At 42.0% G+C, this 19,725-nt stretch overlaps 1 protein-coding gene across 2 annotated transcripts in view; it reads left to right on the forward strand.

Moving 5' to 3' along the window:
* The window catches only part of col4a2 (collagen, type IV, alpha 2), a 60,060-nt gene that overhangs the window by 4,376 nt on the left and 35,959 nt on the right, over positions 1–19,725 (forward strand). For both annotated transcript variants that reach the window (XM_085766354.1, XM_085766356.1), the window contains exon 4: positions 15,795–15,875. In XM_085766354.1, coding sequence (XP_085622480.1) covers positions 15,795–15,875 — 81 coding nt within the window. The remainder of the gene's footprint in view (positions 1–15,794; positions 15,876–19,725) is intronic.

Genomic DNA, 19,725 nt, shown 5'->3' on the forward strand with positions numbered 1-19,725 from the left:
CTTTGAACCAGACCTCGGCCTCTACGCTGCGCAGCTCTTTCCCACAATCTCGCTCCACGTGACAGTTTACATTTGGAAACCCCCCTGCCTATTCAAAAGTATATTTCTCAACATATTTTGCATTTGGGATTTGATTTTCTTGCTTTCCAAAATTTTCACATTCTCCATCTGTCATGGGTGGGAGGTCATGATAATTATTCAAATACGGGGATAATGATGCACATTTACAATCATGGAAAGAAGTCACAGGATTGGACCCCCGACAGAGTTACACAGGACAGGAAATGGACACAAATACGGCAAATAAGTCATCACTGTGCTTCACCCCAAAGTGTATTGATCATTGACGAGCATCTGAAAGCCCCTCCCTCAACATCGATTTCACGCACTCATTTTCCAGGTGTGCAGAAATTAAAATAAAGAAGACTATGATTGTCCCCATTTGAACTTTAAGTTACAGCTTCCAAATCCTTGCTTGAAAATTACTAAAATGATAATGGATTATCAAAATTAATTCTTTCCTAGGATTTATTTCATTTCAACTTCTTGTTCAGATTCTTCATGCAGCTATTTTGAGATCACAACCCAGTGCAACCACCATGCAACTGCTTTGTCGGCATACCAAACTGTTGAAGTCATCTTCTTTTGGTTAAACCTACTTTGGCCCTAATGTGGCACAAAACAGGGCCTCAGGGACAGTTTTCACGCGTCATGAGAGAATCCTATTTTATCCTATTTCCGGCTCTGAATTCTACGTGGAGACGCCATAGATTGGTGGGAAAAAATCAACCCTGTTGTTCAGAAACACAATTCTGTCCATGCATTAACAGGCCTTTCTTCACCCATGCACTTAAGCCATGCACAGAAAGTAGTGTTTATCAGCGTCCATTGGCGGCGGAAGGAAGGCAGGCTCTTGAGGCTGTAATGTTAACAGGATGTTTCGTATAGGACCCTTAAAGAGGCTTTGATTCTCGTGTGTTTGAGAATATATTTCAAGATGTGTTTGAGTGCAGTGGAATGAGGGGATGATGCAGGCAGCGGATGTGCGAGTTGTGGGAATTTCGTACGGGACTGTGGAAGACACGTTTTTGGCTTCAGATTCCTACTGTACAGTACCTGAAGGCCCCAGCAGCAATGTCTGCTTTAGAAATTATCCACTTTTCAGCTAAGTAGATGATTGCAATGAATGCATGTTCCTTTTCTTTTTTTCTTTTTTTTTTGGCCTCAGATTCCACGTGGTCAAACTAAATCAAGTGCGTTTTGAGTATCCAAAGAGAAAAGAAAAACGATGCGAATCATGGCAATGCAGTTCACATTAGTTAAAACGCCATGCAGGTCACTTGGGACTGTATAAAAAACACAGGCCTGCTTTTTAGATGTGAATGGGTGGTGCGTAATAAGGTCAACAACTGGATCAGCCGACACGTGACTAACCTCTCAAATGTGATTGTTTTAAGGGGGGTGGGTAGGAAGGCGTGTGTCCGTGACGGGGGGAAGATGTCTGGCTTTGATAAGGACAGAAAAGCACATCCCCTGCCAAAATAGTGGCTCTGATATGGAGAATGCTCGGCCATAACAATCAGGGGAAGAGCCCATTGTGCGGTGCTGCAGGAAACCATAGCCTCGGATGAGAAGCCCATGTGTGGGGCTTCCCTGTCACTGATGTGCATCATGTGTGTGTTTGTGTGTGTGTGTTTGTGTGTGTTGTGTAGCAAGGGAGAGATTGAAGCAGAGGTTGCGTGCAATTTCCACTCAGGTGTTGCCATCACCTCATGGATGAACCCCTGTGACCTTTCTGCATTTGTGATATGTTTGTGTAGTGTGCACATGTGCATGTGCGCTCACGTGTCAGTGGATGTAGATTATGTGTGTGTGTGTGTGTGTGTGTGTTTTTGTTTGTTTAAATATAGTTTCCATAAGAATTGTGTTTTTGTTGGGTGGGGGGGCTTTGTGGTGGTGATTATTTGATTAGTCCCAGTGGTTCGGCATTGTAACAGTGAGGAAAGGCCTGGTGAGCTTGGATGTTTGCCCCCATTCGTGTCGAAATGTCATTTTAAACAAGCAACAATTATGAATACACACTATTGTGATGGAGGATTAAAAGGTCAGTAGATCTGCGTTAGGTTTGGTTGGAGCTTCTTTTGTGCTTTACCGAAAAGTGGCTTGAATTCGTCAGCCAGTTTTCTCTCCATCGTTGACAGGATATGCGAGTGTGAGCCTGATATCGTTTTTTTTTTCTCCCCCCTTTTTTTTGTCTCACGTGCAGAATGTGCGAGGTGTGTTTATCTCTGGGTTTAGTGAAGTTGGATTTTATGGGAAACATCCTGAGTGCAGAATTGTGTGAAGAGAAAATAGATTATCCAGAGAAACCTCTCTAAACAGGAAAAAGGAAACGGGGTGGAGTTAAATGTGTCAGAGTTGCTTTACAGCCCTGCTGGACCCCACATAGTTTGACTGCTCCAGAGCGCGGCCACTGAGATGTAGTATGTTCACAAACCTGCTGCTGTTTGTTGTAGCACAATGAGAAGGAAATACTTATGTGCTGTGTAAAGGCATGACAGCAGCATTATGGTTTGATTTATTTTTGACATCACCTGGATATTGTTTGATCTCTTTTCTGAACATTGATCTATGTTCTTTACATTAGTGCTTCTCAGAAAAAGTAAATGGCATTTATGCAATGTCTGTGAGAGAGTTGCATCCTGGGAATTCACACATACATGTCCTGGTTGTGCAGGCGCTCTGTGGCAGCTGGAAGTTACTTCATTTGTACTTTATTTACACTTTAGACACTTACAGTACTGATTTTTTACTCACCATTCCATTTTTGATATTGTTCGTTACTCAAAGTCATTGAGATCAATTTTTTTTAAAGAGAAACCTAAGAACATGACCTCAATTATATGCCACATCACAGCAAGACTATTTAAATTGCGATGCAAAAACAGAAACTGGTGTTTGTGTTGTTGATTGTATGACATTTATTTCAGGTCTGAGGTTGAGGGTTTGTTATACAAAGTGGATTGTGGAGCATTGCGAAGGTTTCTGTATGTGTTTTGTAATGTTGGACTCCACTTCTACCTCCTGTCTTAGAGGAACACATTTACCTGCCTATAATATGCACTTCTCTTCTGAAAGTTCACTAATTGATTAATTAATTAGAAATTCAGTAACCTAAAGCTTCTTTTATAATATCAGTATTATTTGTATTTGTAAACCCCATACATTTAAATTAACTTTTATTTGACTTGGAGTGGAGTTCAGAAGTAAGCCGTCTCTGGAAAACCCCTATACACTGTACACGTATATCCGCCCTGTCCTTTGCCCTCACTCCATCTCACAGTGATTAATGGAGGGACACAGGGGTCCCATCAGGCTTTGCTGAACGAATTCCAAAGCCTCGGTCCTGCTGGTCGTCCCAGGCCTCCGTCTCCTCGTATACAGCTCAGTCTCTCACTTCCTTTTATAGCCTCATTCTGCCCCTGCTCTCCTGTCTTCTGTCCCCTCGCTCTCTCTCCATCTATCTCTGAAAGGGACACTTGGCAGACAGCCTGTCCTCCCTCTCTTTCACCCGTCCTCTCTCCGCTCGTCTCCTTCACGTTGCTGCTCTTTCCCCCCTCGTGTCGCCCTCCTACACGTGCGCCTCCGCTCGTCTGTCTCTCCTCAGCAGAGGTGAGTCTTCTCAGTGAGCGCAGATGGAAGGATTGCTTCAGCTGTGTTTACACAAAGACACTCAAAAAGACTCTGTCTTATGTCCTGCCTGGTTCAGCAGGTGCCCACTTAAAGTCACTGAGCAATTTGTTTGGATTTGATGCATGTGGGGGTGTGGAGACTAAGACTAATCATATCCTACAGGTGGCGTGAAGGCCGTCCTTAATGCTATGATGTCTCATCATGTAGCACCGTGGACATTCACTGATCTCACTGCTGTGCACTGTACATTTTTTTCCCCTGGACTGGAGACAAAGACCATTTATTTCCACCCCAGCTGTGGTCTAATTGATTCGACTGAATTATTTCTTGTCATGGGAAGAATGTTAACAAAGTTAAATGCACAGTTTGTGATAACATGACCATGTCCAGCTTCTCTCTCTGTCTCTTGCTCTATCTCTCTGTCTCTCTCTTTCTCTCTCTCTCATCCTCAGGCTGTCTTTTTTTTCCAGTTTGGATATGGATATGAATTGAATGTCTCCAAAACTGTTGAGTTGATAATAATTTTAGGATGATCATTACTTTTTATTTAGCACAATCATATTCTTTTATTTCCCCAATACTTTTGTTAGAAAGTAATGGCATCTTGGGTGCTAATCAAAATATATTAGCATGCTAAGATGCTAAGCTGAAGGTAAAAGTTATACCTGCTTCTTTAAGTGCAATTAACTTTGGGTAGTATAGGCTACAGCACAGAGCCATAACTATACTCTTGTTTCTGGTCTGTGAGTGTGAGGGACTCGATGACTAACTAAACACAACCTATACTTTCCCTCATCCATGATCCCCATCAGCCACATGTTTGGATTATTTGTGAGTACATTGTCGACTCACACCTAGAAATAAACCAATAAACACTGATATATTCTCAGGCCTCTCAGATGTCCAGGTTGTTACTGCGTGGACCCGTGCATCTGGATGTCATTGATCATCCGATTAGAGGGGTGAGATTAAACAAGTCTGACAGGTTGGCCTTTTGCCATCGAGGACCAGAACAGCTCCATTTAGTCGGTTCTGTAGCAGGAAGCCCTGATTAGAAGTGGTGCCCCCTGGGAAATGGAGTTGAGAGACTCTGTGACCTGAGGCCGGTTAAAGGAGAGGGAAGGTCCAGCTGTGTCACGGCAGAAACAAGAGCCGTGTTTACACTGGAGCTAAACCAGAGGAGCACAGTGGGAGTTTCTGCTCTGCCCTGCTTCTCTCAGGTCCCTCTGCTCTAGTTCATGTTCACCTTCACAGTCATGTCCTGGGCTTTGCAGAGTCACCCTGACCCCCGACTCTCCCTGTAGTTCCCTTACAACACTCCCCCTCCTCTAGTTTAAACTGTATAGCATGGTTTTACTACAAGTTGTTTCATGTCATGATATTCAAAAAGTTATTTGGTTTTGAGTTTGACATGCTTGAAAATGTAATATCCTGTAAGGAGCAATCACGAAAAAAGAAATGATGCAGCCATAATAAAAGGAGGTCAAATCTAAAATATGACAGATTTCAGGTCATATTAAAGTTGTTCAAGTGTAATTTCTGGGATTCAACAGACTTAGCAGAACATTTGTTGTTACTTGTCGACACACAAACTCATCTGTGTTGAGATTGACCATGTTTCAGCTTTGCTCATTGATTCTATGAAGCAAATAATCACTAGCATAAGTCTAAGAATAGTATTTTTTTTCGCATTGGTGATGTCCCTTTAAGGATTTTGGCCCTGATCCTGATCCAAGCCCTGAAATGTTAAGTATCTGCTGACACTAAGTCTGGTCCAATACTTGTTTAAAATGTATTAAACAAAATTAAATGGATGTTTAACTGTGTGAATGTGACTCCTGGAATAGACATGCACCACCAGAGTTTGACTGAGAAACTGCAACATTAGCCGACACTGATCTATTCAAGTGCCTGATTCGACTCGATCTACGCATGACATCCCGTGTCCTTTGATTCTTTGCTGTAGATTTCTAGGTATCATTCCCGCCCTTAAGTCACTTCTTGTATTTCGTTTCACAGCTGCTTCCATGCTGACCTTAAGAAATTTGGTTCTGGACTTTTTATTTCACTCCTCTTTCTATTTTTCCTTCCTTCTTCTCACCAAGTCTGTGGCTCCCGCTCCCGCCCCCCTTCACCCACTCTGTGCCTGCTTTCTTTTGATTATCCATCTGTGTAAATGCACTCATCTTCAGGGTGATGAGTGCACGCAGACATTGCAGCACTTAAATCGTCCAACAGGAACTTGACGGTGGTGTGACAGGAAGCAGAATTAGCTGTAAAGAAACCATGATACAGACGAGTTCTGCTGTTAACAACATGTAAAATCTGTTAAATCCATTATAGCTGCGATAAGAATTTCTCGTATCACGGTATAGTGGACGCCTTAAGGGAGATCTGGTGTCACATCAAGAAATGCCTCATTAGAAACTATGCCACTATGGCTGTGTTTGATGTTTTGCTTTTCTTTGCTGTTTTGCTTCCTGCTTCCGTGTGTGTGTGTGTGCGTGTATGTGTATGTGTGTGTGTGTGTGTGCGTGTGTCTGTGCATGTCAAACAGTTCTCTGAGCTTGTTTGTTTAACAGCTGAAATCTGATTATTTGATTCAATTCTATGTCGGACTATTCCCGGAAGGTAAAGCTGCACAGACGGTATAAATGCTCCCTTTTGACATGCTGCCCTACTTTTCAAGCTGGTATTTAGTAGCTTACAGGAAAATAAGTACACATTTAATACATATAAAACAGATTAACAAGTAAGTTGATCACTACCGCGAAAATACATTTTCATGTATTCTGCTGTTTCCGTCACAACTTTCCAGATGAATTAAACATCAGGGATGCTTTGCCAGAGCAGATGCACATTGTGAGAAAAACTTCCCACAGCCCACATGAGTCACACAGCGAGGCAGTAACAATCCCCAGCATGATGTGGTCACCGTCTCTGCCTTTCAACCCTTTTCAGGTCTTGTGTTCGCTCTCTCTCACAAAGACATGTGCAATTTAATGTTTATATCTTCCCATTCACAAACACAGGGGTCGTTTAGACGGACTTCTTCCCCTCCTTTTATCCAACAAAGCAAGAATGTCTTTACTCAAGTCCTTATTTTGTCCCAGGATCAGCAAGTCACATACTGCAAAAGTATGTGGCGAAATCATTCAACATATTGTTCAAGATCTTTCTCTTTGGTACAAACACTAAACAGACCTTAAACTAAAGCATCAGGGTGTTTTTATGGTCAGATGATTCTGAGGCAAGTCCGGTGTTTAAATGTTGTTGAGGTGGTTGACACTGTATGCTAAGATTTGATATGTGAAAATCGTTATCTTTAAATGCTGATTGGATGCAAACAAGTAAAACAAGGAAATAAACACTGTGCTATCCTCTTCTACGTCCTTATTGTTTTTGAATAAAACTATTGGCTCTATTTTAATCATCCAAAGCACATGGTCTGAAGCACATTTAGCATGTGCCAGTGTCACTTTGCTATTTTAACACGGTGGGACTTAATGTCTTAATGATTCATGGAAGTGTTTTTGGGGCCTAACGTTCAATAAACCAATAAGAGCAACATCACTTATTTGCTTTCGAATTATCTGTTGTGTAACAGCAGTTGAATACATTTAGCTGATGATTGAGGAACAGTGTGGCAGATTTACCAGGTAGTAAGAAAGAACACAAAGTCTACTGAGTCTCGTTCAAGAGATGTCCGTGACTCTTTGTGTTGTGTTGCACCGGACTCATCCCATCTTCTAAGTGCATCTTCAGGTCAATATGCTTGTGCATACAGTAACAGACAGAGGTTATGCACTCTGCAAAACTGACAACTATATCTATCTGGAACTATAAAGACACACGCATTGCACAAGATGACAATAACATATTGATTTTTTTTAGGTATAAGGATTCCTGTGTTTAACCTCTTAGTATTGGATGTTAACATTACTAAAAGTTGCATGTCCATGAAGTAGGCCTGTATTTGAAACTAAGGAGGCTGTTTTAAAGGGACTACGAGGAGTTTCGAAAAGTTAAGTGTTTTCACACTACATTTCCCATGAGCCTCCGCGTGCACGGTGAAATTCTTGGACCAGTGCAAGACGGACGAAAGCGAAAGCATTTGCCAAGAATGTTTTCATTTATCAAGAACGAAAGTCGTAGGCTCAAAGACGATCAGATACCGTCGTAGTTCTGACCATAAACGATGCCAACTAGCGATCTGGCGGTGTTATTCCCATGACCCGCCGGGCAGCGTCCGGAAAAACTGAAACTAGGAAATGCTGGGTGAGTCGACCACAAATAATAACATTAAAATAACTATAAAGACAAAACGATATATTTATCGAAAATGAACCCATTAACAAGTGGGGGTAACGTAGATTCATCCACATTAATATGAGACTCTTTTATAACCAAAAGCAAACTCCTCGGGGTCTCTTTAAGCTTAGCAGGTGTAAACCAAAGTTTTGGACACATTGAGATATGAGCCTGATAATGAAATACTGATGGAGGTGCAATTTACCTGAGGGAAACATAAGGAACATAAATGTCTGTGCCAAATTGAATTGAAATCTATTGAATAGTTGTTTAGTCAAGACAGACTTTGCCACTCCTATTGATAAAAATGTTTGCTATGAATAAAATGTTCCTAATGTTTTCATACTTCTTGATTCACAATATGAACTCCAGCTTCAGTGGCTCCCTCCCAGAGATGGTTCTCGACTGGTGAGGGGAGTGTAGCACACACACCCAGTGCCCGATCACTGACACTGTGACGTAGTGCAGATATGCATCAAGACATATCATGCAGCATGTTTCCCTCTCGGAGTCGGAGCTGCTCATTGAAAGAGGCCAGGTGTTTCAGATTCTTCCTCTTTGACGTGCACATCATTAGTGTGAAGAAGAGCAGCTGTAACCTTGGCACATCATACCAGTGACAGATGGTCTCCTATACCATTTATAAATGTACACACTCAGACACACACATTCAAAATGAAAAATGCCATAAAGTTTCCTCTCCTGGATTATATCTTACATCATTCTTCTTGTCCACAAATTTGTTATGATCCTGGTCCAGGTCCATTAAGGAGGGTCCATGGTCAGTTTATTACCTTTACCTAAAGGTGCCCTGTGGAGTTAATAACCAATAAATGGTGTGAGTCCTTTGAGCGTTTACAGCGTTTCACATATTTCAACCAATCCACACAAACAGAGCGATGCAGCAGCAAAGGAAGAGCTAAAAAGAGAAAAAGAAGAGCTAGAGAATAGTTCAGGTTGAGGTGGGGTTATGTGAGGTAGCCATGCACCATCAGTACATGACCTGCACTAGATCCTGAGCAGCACATTCCCAGTTAGCACGAACACACGAGGGGCGGCACACGGACAAAAGGCATTTTGGATAGTTTTAGAAATGCTCATCCAGCCAATCAAATATCAGTTTAAATGTACACTGCATGGAGAATATTTTCTCCAGTTTAATCTTCATGCATGTGAAAAAAGCACTTTCCTTTGGTATTATCTTTTTACTACTGAAAAACCGCATATCTACGCACAGGCACACTGTATTATTCTGCAACCACATGTCAGCTGAGACTAACCACACATTAAATAACCCAAACTATCACCTTTTACACCAGTTTACAAGAACTCAACATTGCTTTCTCAAAGAAACAGCACCATCACACACAGACACTCTGACACATACTGTACGTCCATGGATATTCTCATTCATCCAGGTCATCGTTATCTCTGGGCAACAAATTGAATTGAAGGCAGCTGGACTTGTATTTGTCTAGGAAGAAGTTTCACCTCTTATCCAAGGGGCTTATCAGTTCAACATATAGCACACGGACAAATCTAACAGAGTTACAAACTTCAAATTAAAAAATTTTTTTCACAAAGTTAGATAGTCATATTGGTCTGTACAACTCCAAATAAATCTAGGATCTAAGTTCCTTTTATACAAAAGCCTCTTACTCCCTTGGTAAAGTTATGGCACTGTTGATTTCCCCCTCCTTACTCCTCCTGTGTCTGGAGGTTAATGGTGTCGTTGTTAGTTTACTTGTGTCTTTTTAAGCGTGGTGACGATGGTAGCAGCCCTCTGAGGGTTCGCTGGTAACTGTAGAAGGGCACTGGTCATCCTGAGAGTTGAATAGTGAGCTCAGACATTCCTCTGGGTCAGGGTCAAAGTGGAGAGGCTGTAGGTCAGGTCCTTCGTTAAGGACGAGCAGCAGCCCCTGACAAACAGCCCACTCATGGTTTCCTTGTAGTGGGATTCAGTTTCTGTTGACTCTGATAGTCTAATAGTCTCAAGAGTCTTCGTTACCATTTGAGTGGTCGTATTTTACATCTCTAGCGACTGTGTCACCACCATTGTCGGATCAAACACTCACTCTGACCTGCAGTTGTCTGTGATCTCCGTTCATCTGATACCTCAGGCGCAGGAGGGGTCGCACACAAACACTGTTTACGCTCCGCTGTGTTGTTTCATTTGTGAAAAACGAGAAACCAGCTCAAAGAGGCAGTTTGTCATTTCTATCACCCGAGTGATCGGTGTTAAGAGGATCTGTCTGGGCCGGGCGTCGAGGCTGATCTGTCAATTGTTGGATGTTTAAACAACAGCACATGAGAAACTGTATCTGTGGAACAAAGAAAAAATGACACAACTTTTATTTTTTTAAATCTGCAGACCTCCTTTGAAATTCATCTTCCCCCTTTCAGTCAAGTCAAGCTTCATGCACATGTCTAAATTATGTCTTTAGTTAATCATTATTTGGGAGGGGGGTCATAGATGAGGAATGTACAGCTGTGCGTCAACATCACTGGCTCACATCTGTCTTCTTTTGCTCATATACTATGTGTGTGTATGTGTTTATATTATGCCCTACATGTTATGGGGGCTTTATCTACTGCATTCAATTGAGTTTTTTTAGATTGTTTCAAGTTCAGTCTCTCTCTCTCTCTCTCAGTGGTATTTGTTATTTCGAAACCATGTCGGGATTTTGTGTTCTTTTGTCTATTCCTTCCAGTCCTAATCAACCCACAATCCTTTGGGTTTGAACGTCTTGCATGCGACAGACTCTAGCAGGAGGCCCAATCCCGAGGTGTCCTCCTTCTCCAAATGTGGAAATATATCTCTGCATCTGTATTTATAATTTGCCTTCAGTTTGTTTTGTCTGCTTTTGCAGAGTGTTTTTGTCTTGTCATCGCCCCGCTCTCGGCAGAGAGATGCTGTGTTGATTTTGGCTGCTTTTGACATTAACAGGAAGGGTTAGGAAGTGGTTGTGTCTGTGGTGAAGCTACTGTATACAGTACATGGAAAAAAAGCAAAACCATGGTGAGTCAGGCTGACCACAGAGGATCCACTCTAACCAGTCACCATCATGTCTGGATATATCTACTGTATGGTGGTACTACAGTAGATAAGAGGCAGGCTGAGGAAACCACCTTCATAAAGCACCCAGCCCCCTACAAAAGAAATATTAATTGATTATGTCAACACATAGAATAGACCTAAATCAGTTCTGATTGGCTGACAGTTGTCCAATAAAATCATATAGTTCAAACAGTGAAGTCTTATTTCTGTATCTGTGTGGATTCAGTTGAACTGTAATTAACCATCACAACAATATTTACTGCTCCATTAGATGGTCAATGGAGGATATTATGGGATGTCATCTTTGTTGTATCGTGATCTCACTTGTATTAACTGTCAAGGATAAAAAAACAAAACATGGAGGACCAGGTGAAGAATTTATGTCCAACTTGTCCTCATTCATTAATGTGCATTATTGCTTCCTATATAAATGTATGTAAAAGCACCTGTATCTATTTTTTCAATCTTAGATAAACAGCTCATTCACCTGTGCCAATATTCACAAACCCAAATAAACCTTCTGTAATTCTTTCTAATAGCCATTTTTTTCAATCATGTGTGTGAGTGTGTATCAGCAGGAGAAGGAGAGAAAAACTTGACCGTGAGAAAGACTCGTGTTGACCCAGCTGCTTTTATTTCATTTACTGTACGGCACATAAAGGAGGCGCACATTCAGAGCGAGGCACCAGTGCAGCCGTAAAGGACAGGGAGGCAACAAAAACAACATTTCTCACTGAGAGAGGCATTAATCCGACTCATTAATCTCAAGCTTGAAAAACATGTACCCTCCTAAGAATGCAAGTTGTAGACTGTATCTCCACACAGCACTTTGTCAGCGCTCAATTGGTTATCCCAGCGAGCACAGTTAAAGGTAAAGACAGGTAACGATGAATGGAAGATACCAACACAGCAAATACGTGCAGTTTCCTGTTAGGTGGATGTAACATTAACAAATGCTTGTAGACCTGTTTACAATGATATTATATACACACTCCACACACGCTACAAAAAACTGAGGAGCCTGGAAAGAGAGAAAAAGATTTCATTTGTTTGTTTGTTGAGACGCCATGTTGGCTGTAGGAGGAACACATTATGTTGTTACGTCAACATGCTCGGCCTGTTTTCCTACTTTAACTGTCTCAAAAAGTTGTATTTCTCCTCTGTCATGCGTGCGTGTGTGGTCTGTGTTGGTGTGTATACATACAGTATGCACAGGTTAATTTATATATGAGCTGGACTGGGTTTTTTTTTTTTGTGGCAAGCGTGTTTACATCTGTGTAGCTCTGAAATAGAGCAGAGAACTTCAGTGGATTTCCCACGACACTGAATGTAGTTCGCAGGACTTAAAAGATGATCAACACCGAAGAGTCGTACTGTAAACCACAAGCCACTGATGAACAATCGCAGCAAACCGGATGGCAGGAACTGCCCGGGTTTATGGTCATAGTTTCATATCATATACACTGATGTCTGACTGTTTTCATAACAAAGGCAACGGAAAAATGTCTTAATTACACTTTTTGAACCCTTTTATTTTACAGAAAGGAAACATGAATGTGTTTATGTATAAGAACGGGTGACGGAGCATGATGACACCATTCACTGTTAGATACATAACAATATATCCTGTGCCTCTTTGTGTGTGTCTGTCGTCAACAGATGAAATGTTGGGTCTGGTAAAGTCTTCAGTTTTCCGGTGTTAAGACTGGGAGCTGGACCTCTTTCACTATTGCTCCTCAGAGGTGTCAGATTTATAGATATAGTCGGTAGAGCTGCACGCTGTGGGATTACCTGGTCTGGATTCATTTGTCTCTCATGTTGTCATATGTAGTTGTCGATCTGCTTTGCTTTCACACAACGAATGAAACACACCAGAGTTTTTTCTCAGAAGCAGATAGAGATTGAACTTTACCAGTTCAGTTAAAATCTTGCTGTGTGTGTGGTCGGTTGGTCTTTGGTTCCTTTGGTGAAATAAGTCTTGTGTTTAACGTAATTCTTTGTATACTTTGACAGTTTCTAATTAAAAAGTTAAATGAATTAAAGAGTATAAAAGAGTGGCCCCACAATAACTATCCATGTATCACAAGAAGCTTTTTGTTTTTTTTAAACAGTCCACTGTGAGTCTGATACCATGCTAGGAGTATAATAAATCTCTTTTAATGGTATCAGAAGTTCAGCTGCAGTTTATACTGTTAATCCAGTAATAAATGATCTCAATGTGAACTTATCATAGAGGGGAAAAAAAACATTGCTGCATGATTTACTCTCACTGGAAACTGGACTGAGCTCCCGTATCGGTCCATGTACCATAACTGAGGATGATATGACTTCATGTTTGTGGCTCTTGGTTGTTTGGTGTTGTATTTTTGTGAACATGAAGAAGACTAGAGCTAAAATGCGTCGGTCTGGAGCAAACTGAATGAACCAAACAATGAATGAAATGAAAGACAGGAAACAGAAAGTGGTTGGTGTGTAAGTCTATTGAACCTCACCTCACCCATTACCATTTCATTTCATTTCATTTCATTCTGTTTTCTGGAAATGATGGGTTAACGCTGCACTAACTTTTGAGCACCCACACATTATCGTCCAATTAGTTTCCAAGGTTTTCCCCCAGAATGGATGGAAAGGAGTGGGTTATTGTGTCAGTGGGTGGGGAAAACAGGATACCGCTGCACAGTCCTATTGTCTCCTCCTGAAACAGCCATCAGCTATTTTCAACCTGTAAACTGTGAAGTTGAATCGATGGTGCATTGCTCCATGATGTGTCATTGCTTTTATGGGAGCCATTCCTTTGTGTGTCTGTCCGGAGATGACGGAGTCCATTGTCTGTGGTTTGGATTTCCACCTCAGTGTGTAGAGAGGTCATTCCGTGACTTCGTGACATCCTTATTGGAATAATATCTTCCTATTTTACCTCGGCTTTTTTTGGCCCGCTAAAATGCTGCCAAGATTGGTTTGGAAAAAATCAGCTCAAAATTAGGAACGTGAGAGAAGAAATTGTTGAGTCTGCCATCATCGGGTACAGGCTAAATTAGACCCATCACAGCGTGTTTTAGCTATATCAAACAGCAGTCTGAAAGAACCCCTTCAGATCCACTGATATTTAACAAAAGAAACGCAGCCTTGTGCATTCCTTCAGGGCGAGGAAGAGGGTCTTTTTGTTGTGGAGATAGGGGATCATTAAAGGACGATGTCTGTCTGGTAAAAGAGGGTCTTTGTGCGTGAGGCTGAGTCTCAATGTGGCCTTTGTCAGCGGGAGCGCCGGGATTGGCTGTCAACGTGAGGAGGGAGAATTATTCTGATTCTTCATCTGCCACTTTGTTGCCACTGTGGGCATAAAGTGGTCATTTTGATTTTTTTCTCTTCTTTTTAAACAAGGAGGGGGAGGAGGGGGAGGGAGGGTATGGAGGTATTTGCTGCCTAAGCAGGCTATGGTATGGCTGTGTAGGTGGAGGACGTAGGCCTGACACAGGATGGAGACGTCATCAGCAGCAACATGGCGCCTCTCTGCATGGCTGTAGTCACTCATGTATGCTGATTGTAAGGCCACGGAGGATAGATAGATAAATAGATAGATAAATACTTTATTTATCCTGAGGGAAATTCAGTTTCCCAGCTGCACAATCAATCATCATTCATCAACAACAACAGATCAGTTCATAAAATAGTCCATAGAGAATAAAAAAATAATTCATATTAAAATGAGGAGTTCGAGCCGAGGTAATAAATAGTAAAATAAAAAGAGTGGCAATAAAAAGCCAATGGTGAAAGTAAAATGCAGAATTGTAGTGGAAAGTGCAAAGTGCATACATGAGCCTTATTTCCTAAACTTTGGAAAACTTGAAGTCAAATGCTCTGTCAGTGTGTGTTTTCCATTTGTCCTCCCTCTCAGGCAGAACAATTAAACTATCAGAAAAGCTGTGAGGTGTTAAGATGGAAACTGTGCTGCAGGGTTTAAACAGTCACCGATTGACCCACAGATCATTAAAAGAACATTTGGGTCAATTATTTGTTGATTCCAGCAGTGAATGTGAGTCAATGTCTCCTTGCAGCAGGTGGAGGTGGTATGTGTTATTTCCTGTTTCTGAGTAACAAAATGTTGTCATGGCAAAGGCAGTATACACACACAAACATACACATAAATTCTCCAATGCTCCATTCAGTGACAATTAACGTCGCCAGCTATTTCAGCTAGCCGAAGGCCCTGACAACTCTGACCTGTGGGTCGGGAAATCCCGTTTGTGTGACTGCTTTCTTTGATCATGTCTAACACAGAATAGCCTGTGGATGGTGGGTGGTTTTGTTGGTATGCAGACATCCAAAGACAAATTGTCTCTGTCTGTGGTCGGACGCAGCCTCTCTGATGAATAGGGTTTTCATGGACACACGGCTGTCCGTTATGTCTGGACGTTTGTCGTGAGTCACCGCGGCCGCATGCATCCAAAACATCCTTCCTGCACCAAAACGGACCAAAACAGTGGTGCACAACAGAGCTGCAGCAATAAACAAGTGTATTCACAAACCACAGCGTAAACAAACACAGGCTGTCACACCTACAGTACGCAGCAGTTTTACCCCACGCTGTGTCACGTGTGATGCACAAACAGGACGACAAATGTTGCCACATGAACATACATCTCTAGCAAAGTGTTATTTTTGTGTATATTCCACCTCTGACCTCTAATAGCCCATGTCTGACCTTCATGTTGTGTGTTTTGTGTCTTGACAGGGTGGGAAGAAGCACAGTGGCCCCTGCGGAGGGAGAGACTGCAGCGGAGAGTGCAAATGTTTCCCAGAGAAGGGTGCCAGGGTAAGTCCCAAACTCCTAACTACTGTTCCAAATAGCTCTGTAAACACCCACATCTATTCCTCTCTCACTCTCTCTTCCCTAATCTCTGTGTTAACCAGCTCTTACTGTTGGTTTTCAGTCTGGAGGACCAAATAAGGCCATGTTCACACATGATGCTTTCTAAAAGCCCCTGCAAAGTGTAATTTTTATAACTTGGCAGGTGAATGTTTTACAGCAGGGCTTATCCTTTCAACCCAGACAAAGCACCGAAGCTGCTTTCATTGATGCCAATTGTTAATTCAGGATAGCTAAAAGTAGATGCGGGTGCATGATCTAGTGATCCTTGCACTTTTACAGTTTAGATGTCTCTGTTACCAACAGCATCATGTCTTAACACGGCCTGAAAGTCCTTCTGTGGAGAATTCAAGTATCACAACAATGCAATGCAAGTGCGTTAGACGATGTGAGTGTATGGGTCTGACATGGGCAACCAGCCATATGGAGGACTCTGCTGCTGAAACTCATTAGTTTCAAATACTTATCACACTTTGCTACAGTTAGTGATGAAGTTCAAACCATTAACCTCTGTAAAAGAGGAGGTCAGATGGAGGGAGTGCCTGGAGTGTGGGAGATCCCTTAGGGAGAGGAATGAAAGACAGAGAAAAAAAAAGGAGCGAGCAACCTGATGCCGGGGTTTTTAAATCACAGAGACAGACTAAACATGCAGAGATAACAAGCTGTGAGTGAATGACTGCGGTTTTGCATGACTAAAGCTACTAGTCCGGCTTCAGACTTGTGCTGCGCAGATCATCAGATATCTTCTGATAGTTGGACTGAGGTTCCACATCTATAAAGTTATGTAATTTTCAGAATCAGCCAGCCAACACCGCTTTCCACAACAATTATCTAAATGTGTTCAGAAGCAAAAATAAACAGGGTTTTGTTTCGTCTGCATATTATTTCTTTATAAGGATGAAACCTCCTCAAATAGAGGGGTGGATTCTGGATAATCTTACTGTATACGTGCTTGTAGAGGAGACGACATGAACGCCTCTAAAATCCCAGGGCTGGTCACTTCCAACACACATCTTTGACCCATGTACTATATCTGTCTGAGGGTCTGGTTTTTTAATTTGTGTTCATGTCAAATGGAGTTTTTTAAGGTTGGAAATAAAAAGGGCAGCAACAACCTACTATGAAACTGGTGTTGCACAAAGACTCAATATAGAAAATAGAGACATGTACAGAACAGACTCACATATAGAACAATTATTTTAGCTACTTTCTGTACATTTTTAAAACTTTAAAGGTTTTCCACAGCAAAAAAAAGTCCAGTTCCTTTTGTTCCTCTTTTCTTTTAAAGCGCTCAGGGGAACCATGAATGTCTCAGTTCAGCCGTGTGATGTGGTAAACTCAAGGACAGAAACTGACCCTTATAAAACAACCCTCCTACCATACGGACAGCCTCTGAGGGAGGCACAGTAAAAACAAATTCAGAGGTGAAGACAAGGCTGGTTTAGCAACTGTAGTTTGGCATGCGATAAGAATTTACCAGACTAACTGTACAGTCGGTGTGACCTTCGACCTGCACGCCGACTGTGGATACAGGAAACCTCATAAGGAGGCAGAGAGAGGAAGTTCCACATTCCTCATCTGAAGGATGCAGGGGTCCGATGACAGGGTCAGCAGACCACCTTTCTCTTCCTCCTCTCCCCTCCTCTTACGTCTTATCCGCCAGAAACGAAGGAAAGAATTTCGCTCATCCAGTGATGAAGTGAGAAGATAGTATCAGTATCCAGTGCTAAATATGAATTGTACACAGTTTTCTCTCACACAATGATTTGGCTTGAACTACGCTGAAAGATAACACTGTCTGAGAAGCCAAGCATTATAACTGTGTCTTTGTTTTTGTCTGTCAGTTGTGGTCTCTGACGCCTTATTAATTTTCCAAGGCCTAAGAGTGTAGTCCATGACTGGATCCAACTAAATGTCCCCCATATATGCATCCCCCAACAGATGTACTTGTTTGTGAATGCAGCAGACACCAAGATGGATTATCACAGATGTGTTCATCCCTCTGTCTCTTTTGCTTTATGTTCATCTCCTGCCCTTCCAAATCTCACCCTCATGAGAGTCGTGATGAAGAACGGCTCACTGAGTGGGTCAAACTTGATCCTTCACAGCTGCCTGGATTTGTTGAGACTTGACACAGCTGTGGTGATTAGGTGATGGTTGTTAATGGGTGAATGGTGGCAGTGATCATCTCAGCATCTCGGTTTGGCTGGCTGCTCCGGGAAGTGCAGGATTTTTTATTTATTTTTTGGAGCACAATCGTCACTGTGTCCACAGATTTATATAAATGTTATATTAATAATGAATAAAAAGACAACTTGTGCATGGACAATGTGTTCCTGTAGCGATGAACCCACAGATAATCATCATCAACTCTTCAGATCTCATCTCCACAGTGCATTTCAATGACTTTTGGCTCACTGTTGTGGTTTCTTCGCACACAACTTCACTGTTTTGGTTAACTCCCACGGCTCTCATCACCTTTGTTTTCAAGTGCAGCACGCAGCTGTTAAAGCACCAAAAGCCCATCGCAGGCCGCATGCTAAGCACCAAAACCAGATATTTCCCTCTGGAGCTGGTGGAGACCCAAAAAAAGGTTCAAACTAGAGTCAGTATTGGACTCCCATTCATCCGGAGGCTGATGATTCCAAACAAATGATGAAATTTCTCTTTTTCCTCTGAATGTGGATACAAACAAATGTTTGGTAGCACCATTAAAAACTCATGAGGGATCTAAGGGAAGACGCTCTGGCTCTGTTGTCATTATAATACAAGAGGTTGTAATACATCCTCTGAACATTGCCACGTCTTCAGGGCAGATGACGCTGCAGTGAGTTGTTATCTGAAAGTGACGTTAGAGAGCGAGGCTAACGGGTTAGCGTACTAACTTTAGTAGAAGAAAAGCTGCATAGAGACGAGAGTCAACATTAGAGTTGTTTTTCACTGCTGGAAACAGCTCATGATGAGTAAATTAAGTAAGTTTAATGCTGAACTCACAGTGTTTCCCCTTCATCGGTCAATAACGCTAACGCTATCTATGTAGCAATACCAAAACTTAAAAATAGCTCCTTTAACAGGCAATAATATATCAGTATTATGTTTCCAATTTCTTGCAGTGCCCAATGCCCCAGTGGCCACAAAATCAGTTTAGTGGAAATTGATTATATTTCAGTGGAAGGAGGGTCATATGAGGTTCTTGGTGGGTGCATGCTAGTAGGATCCACATGATTCATTTTCTCAAATCGTCATAATTATAGGGAAAATGAGATTGATTGGGGACGGAGACAAATCCGGACAGAGACAAGAGAGATATGGACAGTGTGAGAGAGACTGGAAGAATGAATTGGATTGTTTTCTAGGAATAAATATGTAAATTTCAATGGGTTCTCAGCTTTAGGGGGAGAGCAGAGATTTGGCAAGCTCGCTCTCCAGCCTTACCACCCACTGCCCTGCCAGAGAATGCATCCAAGGCTTGCAGAAAAATATCAAGCTCCCCACTGCATACCTCATAAAGTCCTCATTGTTCTTTTGCATTATTAGTGGATTGGACTCCTGAGATTGGTGATAAAAAGGGAGAACAATGTCTTAACTTAAACGGACTGAACTTTATAGCTGAGGAACGTGAGGTCACCTGTAATCACACCACAGACTTGGCACAAGTGTGACAAAATATAGGCTGAAAGTCCTGGGAGTTGTACGTGAGGTGGTGCTGTAAAAACATATTTGTCTGTGGTCTCTAAAGCATGAAAAACAAGGGCAGCGTGAGGAACTGAACCGAAGGTACCCTTGTCCTCATTAG

This window comes from Trachurus japonicus, chromosome 21, assembly GCF_045865225.1.
Source record: "Trachurus japonicus isolate A0001 chromosome 21, Traja_1.0".
In the NCBI taxonomy this organism is placed as follows: Eukaryota; Metazoa; Chordata; class Actinopteri; order Carangiformes; family Carangidae; genus Trachurus; species Trachurus japonicus.